Source organism: Pygoscelis adeliae, unplaced genomic scaffold, assembly GCF_000699105.1.
Source record: "Pygoscelis adeliae isolate BGI_AS28 unplaced genomic scaffold, ASM69910v1 Scaffold294, whole genome shotgun sequence".
Classification (NCBI taxonomy): domain Eukaryota; kingdom Metazoa; phylum Chordata; class Aves; order Sphenisciformes; family Spheniscidae; genus Pygoscelis; species Pygoscelis adeliae.
In genome coordinates this window covers 1,121,737-1,128,751 of record NW_008824722.1, presented here as the reverse complement: position 1 = coordinate 1,128,751, position 7,015 = coordinate 1,121,737, and the positions used below count along the sequence as shown (strand labels likewise).

Genomic DNA, 7,015 nt, shown 5'->3' with positions numbered 1-7,015 from the left:
TGTCCAGTGACAGTCTCCTCTCTTGCCAGTTGACTGCTGAACTGTGGATCTGTCAGAGGAGGCAGTGTTGCTAAAGTGACATCTCCCCAAACGTATCTCTAGTCACTAGAGAATTGTGTCCCAAAAGCACTCTGAAATTCGCGTGACAAATGGCAGCCAGCCCCACTGAGAGACTTATGGTGTGGAAATATGTAAGTGTACACACTATCAAAGGCTAGTTGGGGAGCTGCAGTGTTTTGTCTTTCAGCTGACATTTTATCATTTCCTTGCTTTACAAATGTGTTGAAGATGCTAGTGCTTCATGAATACCAAACACAAGGTTTTTCTTTTCTTTTTTTTTTTTATGATTGAGATGAAAATCTCAGTAGAGCACATCACAAATCTTTTCCAAGCGCTTTAACCGCTCCCTTCCCCCTCCCCAAAGGTACTGGCTGATATCCCAATAATCAAGGCAATCGCAGTGTAAAAATAAAACATTGCCAAGTCTCAGCTGTTACATGCTGGTGTGTGAACTAATGATGGCAAAGCCCCTGTTCTATTATCCGTAAGGGGGAGACTCTGCTTGAAAGCTCTGGTCCTCTGTTGTCTCCAGGAACAAATGCCTGTGGAGTGGCAACTTTGCAAAGTGAAATTCCAGCTGTTACTCAGTAGCCCAGGAGGCCAGTTGCCTAAAAGTATGACCCCAGGACAAGATGGATTTTGGGAGATGGAAGAATAGCGGAGACGTATCAGAGTAGTTGATGCAGAAAGGAGCTACTACTGCACAGCAGCTTGGCTGGGTAGCAATGGAATTTCTTGTAGCAGATGTGTGAGGAGGAGCTATACCATGCGCAGAGCCTGGCCTTGGTAGCATATGCTGGGCAGTAAGAACCTGGCTACACAGAGCCAGGACTGAATCCAAGCTCTTCATGCTTCTCTGCCCCAGGCTGCTTGCAGGTTCAGGAAAACAGTTCTGCAGAAAATCAGGTTGGGAAGGAATTCTTCATAGTGAAAGAGCTCTCTTAAAACAAATTAAACAGCTGAACTTCTTCCCCTAGTCGCTGAGGAGTTGTCCGTTCACCTTTAGTGAAATGAGGAAGGATTGAATTACTTCTCTTCCTTAATGTCTCCTGATTCTTACTGCAGTGGCAGCTGGTTGCTGGTTTTCCTTTCCCTGGGTGAATCCCAGCTGTGATTGCAGGTGCCGCTCCACCAGCTCAGATCCGAGCAGGGACTTGTGAGCAGGCGGCCCATGTTGAAGTGCTTCACAGCAGTGGATACAAATGAATGCTAAATCTGTTCCCTGGTAAATGTTGGAACCATGTGAGTGCACTGAACCCCTCTGAGCTGCCAAACCTTCTGTCAAGCCAGAAGTTAAGTTGTTGTAAGTCTATATTCCCTTTTCTTTCAATAGCTTGTAGTGTGTCCTGTAGGAGCGTAAATATGACTCCAGCCAGGCATGAAACATGCAACTTGAAAGCCACCGTGTTCGAGAGGCTGGATAATGGAGAGTGTGATTGTGACTCACAGGAGCTGCTTCTCTGGTCAGATTGAAATGGGAAGAGTTTGGGCATGTCTCTGCCTGCCTGCTTGCCCTCCTCCCAGGGGAGGAGGGGTACGGGAAGCCTGGCAGAGGCCCTGCTGAATTCATTTTACTGACGTAATTTTCAAGGCTGGCGAGACTGCAGAAGCTCCCCTGTGCTAAGTATGTACTCGTGCTGTAGGAGCAGCTGCTGGAGTGACTGCCCTGTGCATGGACTGCATCTGGTGTGTTGATGAGATGTATGGCTGGGAATGTTGCAGTGAATCTGCAGATTGTTTGGGTTTGTTTTTTGTTTTTCCCCCCACTCTTCTCCCACTCCCTACCCCCTCCACACTGTTTTTCTTTATCTATGTATTTAAAGAAGTAAGGATGCTTCCAGGCGTGTTTTTTTCCCACCAACTCTGATTGGCACCACTGAATATCACTTATTCCTGGACTCGGCACCAGCTCTTAGCTGTGATGAGGTCTGGAGAAAGTAACTGAAAACCCTTCTGCAGGGGGAGGTGTAGGGAGGAGGGAACCCATTAGAGTGTAGCAGAGGGAGCTGGAGTGAATTTTCATGCTGATGAATATGAGAGTGAAAGCCCTGACTGCTGCTGCGGTGTAATTTGGCCAAGCAAGTGTTCTCCAGGCACCATCAGCACACATCTGTGCCAAGCACTTGACATGGGCTGTTCCCATCATGAGCGTTTACCTCAGCAGTGGGTCTCATGAGTAATATCCCAACTAGACCAGTTGCAAACCCGAGCCTGGGGAGACTTTACTGTCTTGCCATTTGTCTTCTCAGCTGCACCTAACAAGCAGAGGAGAGGCTGAGGAAATATTCCAGCTGCAGTTTGATCCCCCCCCCCAATTATTATTTTACTTTCAATTTTAGATTTCTCACACCTGCCTCTAGATCCGAAGGGAAGGGAAGGGAAGTATGTTGGTGCAGGCAGTGAGAGAAATGAGGCAGAGAAGTAGGAGTGATCAGTGTTTCTGCTGCCATGTTTGGGACACTGGCATAAGTTATCTCTAATGATCTAAATTGGGGCTGAGGACTAAAGTCATTATAGGAAGAAGTCAAAGTAGTGGCTGCAGTGATGGATGACTACACGTAAGAACCAACTACAACATTTTAAACGTAGTGCAGATCCAAAGCAATAAACCATCAGCTTCAACACATGAGGCAACAAAGTTCCATAGAGCAAGATATCAGGCTGATGATACTGATTTTGGAAGGGCTCAGGAGATACAGTTCTTGAGCAAGGATGGGGCAGCGATGGCCAGGATTGCTGTGCCTCTGCTGGAACACTGAGCAACTTGCAGCCTGCTCCCAGCAAGGCAGCGATTCCCTCTGCCAGAGCGGTGAGCACAGCCCCGTATCTGCTGGGACAAATGTACCCACGCGTAGCGCAGTGCCTGCGCTGGCACTTCCCAATGAGCCTGTGACTGAATCTGCATTGGCCTCTCAGCAGGGAGCGTGCCTTCGGCAGAGCAAGCAATACAGTGCAGTGAGGGAGGAACTACGTCTTGCAGGACTGTGGCTCCATGTGCACTGACTCAGGCTGGCGGGGCATTTCTGCTGCATCCCTAAGCTGTTCCTGAGACCTCTGAAAATTTCCCTCCTTTGTTTCAGAGCCATCATCAATCACTTCAACCCGAAGATAGAGTCTTACGCTGCAGTGAATCACATATCACAGCTTTCTGAGGATCAGGTAAGCCAGGCGTGCAATCACCCTTTTTCATGTTGACTTCTGGAATATAGGTGTTTAGGAGTACCTTGTGCTCACTGGGACTGATGATGTTGCAGCAATATGAGGGGTGAAGGTGGGACTCTCGTGTTCCTTGTTCAGATGTGGACGAGAGGAAGAGAAACAAGGCTTGCTTTAGCCAATTTTACCATCACATGCAGACTGCTTGGTCAAGCAAATGCAGAAGGATGGGTACGAGTGATGAAAATATGCAGTATTGTCAGCAAGTGTGGCTGGAAACTGTGAGGATGCTGGCATTTAGAATGGAGCAGGAAGTTTTTGCCAGCAAATTTAGTTATTGGAGAACTGTTGGGCATAGCTTGATTTTCTATGATATCGGAGAATTAGAACTCAGGCAACAGTTGGTAGAAATTTTCTAGGGTAATTGAATTCAGTTGTTTTAGATTTTGAAAAGAGAAGGTTTTTAATAAAGAGGGTGATAAGGTTAGGTTTCCCTTCCTTAATTTGGCCTGGTTTGCTCTCTTCGTGTCCTGCTTGTATTGCATGTGTAAATGTGGCTTTTTGAAAATAGGCTACTGTGTGTGGTCTCAGGAAGGGAAGAGATGGCCTATTTCCCCAAATAAAATATTGGGATTATATGCTAATCACTCTTGGAGAGGTAAATGACTCTGCAGCAGCCTGTGGTGGACAAAAATACAGAGCTGCTATGCGAGCTTGGGGGATCATCCCAGACACAGCTGCGTCAGCACCTCTGGATCTTTCGGAGAAGAAATTCTGTATGCAGTGTAGTAGAGACCTCATCTGAGTTACCTTGGATTGCTCCTCCCACTAGGTGGGATCCCATGCTTGTGCCTGTTTAAAGGTCCTGACGGTATCTTGCTCTGCAATTCATTTCTCTTTCTGTCCATTATATTTTTGCTCATTACTTGATGATACCCTTCCATGCTTCCCACTAACCTTTTCATTTATTATCCTACTTAATCTGTAATATGTAACACCCCCCAAGTCTCAGGTTGAATGCTGTACTGGTGCAGTGGGGAAAAAAATGTGGACCCTACTGCTTTTTATTCTCGTCTTGATATAGCTGGCTAGAAGAACACTGGTTTTAATTTACTCAATTTTTCTGTATTGTTCTGCCTCTAAGAGTCACTGTACCCACAGCTATGCTTTGTGATGGTTCATGTTATCAATCCTCATTCATTGATGACACACTGATTGCATCAATCCAGGCCCCTAAAAAAAGAAAAGCCTTTGATAGCCCAATTTAAAACTGGGGGCTTGGATAGAGGGGAATTTTACTTAGTGTTTAGGTTAGTCTGAGAAAGGAAACGAGCTTTTCACTGTCAGCTCTGTGTAGTGTTCATCCCCCAGCAGTTCAGGGAGGTCAGGTTAAACCCTTTCTTCCTTGTGTGTTATTCTTTAAATAAAATCTCTAGCAGGAGGCAGATAATGAAATCAGTGCTGATGCACAGAGCATTTTGAGGAAGATGATTAGGAAGTTGAAAGACAGTTAGATTTCTCTTTTTTCTTTTCTCCCTTCATGCTTTTTCTCAACATAGAGAGAACATCAAACAAAGCAAAGCAATAATAGGCCCTAGTGAACTGCAGAAAAATAACGGGAGATGTCACTGTGGTGAGGGACTGTATGGTCTCAGTGAGGGTGGTTAGTCAGTGCTCTGCAATTTACTGCACAAGGAGGAGAGGGATGGAGACTTCTTGCCTCCACCTTCAATTAGCCAGTGAGCTCAGGTCTGTGTGTTGGACTGTGTTTTCCCCTCCATCAGTAGCCGTCCCACGTAGTAAGTACATGAGAGGTAATGGTAGGTGGCCAAGATCAAGGCCAGGGTCTGGCTTTTGTGGGGTAACAGAATTTGTTGTTTTCATTCTATGTTAGTTGTTCAGCGTGGGGGGTCAAGCTTGCCTTTTGGCTGCTGTAGTCTCTCTTTTTTTTTCCTTCCAGCTGTACCTTTTGTTTTTACGTGTGTATTCACTTAATTCCCCTTCTCTCCTCTCCGTAAATGTTTTCTACACAAAATCCACCTTCCTTTCTAGCCCTGTTTTTTGAAGTGTACCACACTGAAATATTTAATGCTGACATTTAACTTGTGTATCCACACACAGATACTACATTTGGGACTGGTCATTCTCTCCTTTGAGTTATTTCAGTAGTTTCAGGAGACTTGTACTTCTTCACTGGGAACATTTATTTTTACAATTTTGAGGATCAAACTTCTCTTTTAATGAAGCTTTCCTTCCCAGATACTAGCCTTTGGCCAGATTCTCATATGGCTGCTCATACTCCTGTGTGGTATCTCAGAATCTCCTGGTAGGCAAGCATGGTTTTGACATAGCTTTATCTGAAGGGCAATTTCCAGCTGCTCTGAGTTGCTTCCAATTCACTTGAACCTACTCAGCTTGCAGACTCTTACTTGAGCCTGTGTCAAACTTGCTATGCTGCTCCCTTGACTGTTCTGGCACCCTGTTCATGTGTTAGATGATTATTTTTTTTATTTTTGTATTTTTAATATCCTTAAAAGTAGCTAAGTAATCAGCTGAAAGAGATTTTGCTCTATCTTTTTATTTTCCTAATCCTATTGAAGGCTTTATTACCTTGTTAACCACTAATGTCCGTTTATTACCATTCTCAGTCTGTCATTTCAGTGCTTTCTCCTTTTTTATTTATAAGCATTAATGTTAACATTATTACATGCTGAGGGGATTTGTAGGCCCTTGAAAATGATGGACATGGGATTGTTTTAAGGATAGACTGTTAATACCACTGTACATCTTCAGCCCTAAAGATCTCCAGGAACCATAGTTTGAATATGCAGATCTGTGCCCTAGGCAGGTATATTTGCAAGACTTCATGATACAGCTTTGCTGACTGTTGTGGGGGTTTATCCAATATTCAGATCAGAAATACTGGGAAGAGACCTTTTTCTTTCCATATTCTCTTGAGCAAAGAGTAGGAGATTCCCTGGGGTGAGCAAATGCCAGGGATTTGACGATGAGCCACCTCAGTCTGTCAACATCATGTGATCCTTGCCAGTGCCATTCTGCAAAGAGTCTACTTGCCAAAGCAAACTCATAATCCTTCCTAGTCGTTAGCTATTTTGACCTTGCTGTAGTTCCTCACCATGAAACAGGAAACGTCTTAGCCAGTTATTGGCGTCTTCCTTCACTTGCTAATTTGTTAAACCTGACTTCCGTGTTAATTTGTGTTTTTGCCTTATCCTCCCTCTCAACACATTTGGCTCCTGCTTGCGTGTCCTTTAAGGAATTGAAAGATGCTGTACAGCCAGAAAGATATGGTTGGCCATTAACTGCCAATGTAGTTTTAGCTCTTCTATGCAAGTGATTATTCCTATGTCTTTAAAGATGTTTGGGTCTCTTCCCAACTCAAAGGGCAAAATAGCCTTCTGTGAAATGAATTCATAGCCTTATCTGTACTCTCCAGGTGACTGGACTGCCTTGTAGTTAATACATTGGAGGCAATAGATTTTCTCTATGCTATATCTGATCTGAGAAGCTCCCAATGTGTTTTCCAGCAGAAGCAGTTGCAGGAGACAGGGTCAAGGCAGTGGGAAAACAGCAGCACAAGAGTTGCTCCGGAAGAGCCAATGCAGACAAACATAAAGACTGACGACACAGGGCATGAGTAACCTGGATGGGGTCTCACATCTGCCTTTTCTGGATGTGAAAGAAGAGCTGTGTGTAAGAAGGCAGCTCTCTGCCTGATGGTGATGTAGCACAATTATTCTAGAGAGACTAAAGTAAGAGGAACCCAGTACTTATTTTG

At 44.7% G+C, this 7,015-nt stretch overlaps 1 protein-coding gene across 1 annotated transcript in view; it reads left to right on the top strand.

Moving 5' to 3' along the window:
• Window positions 1–7,015, top strand: part of LOC103916276 (chromosome unknown open reading frame, human C10orf76) — a 130,007-nt gene that overhangs the window by 92,790 nt on the left and 30,202 nt on the right. The window contains exon 24 of the mRNA XM_009323242.1: window positions 3,141–3,219. Coding sequence (XP_009321517.1) covers window positions 3,141–3,219 — 79 coding nt within the window. The remainder of the gene's footprint in view (window positions 1–3,140; window positions 3,220–7,015) is intronic.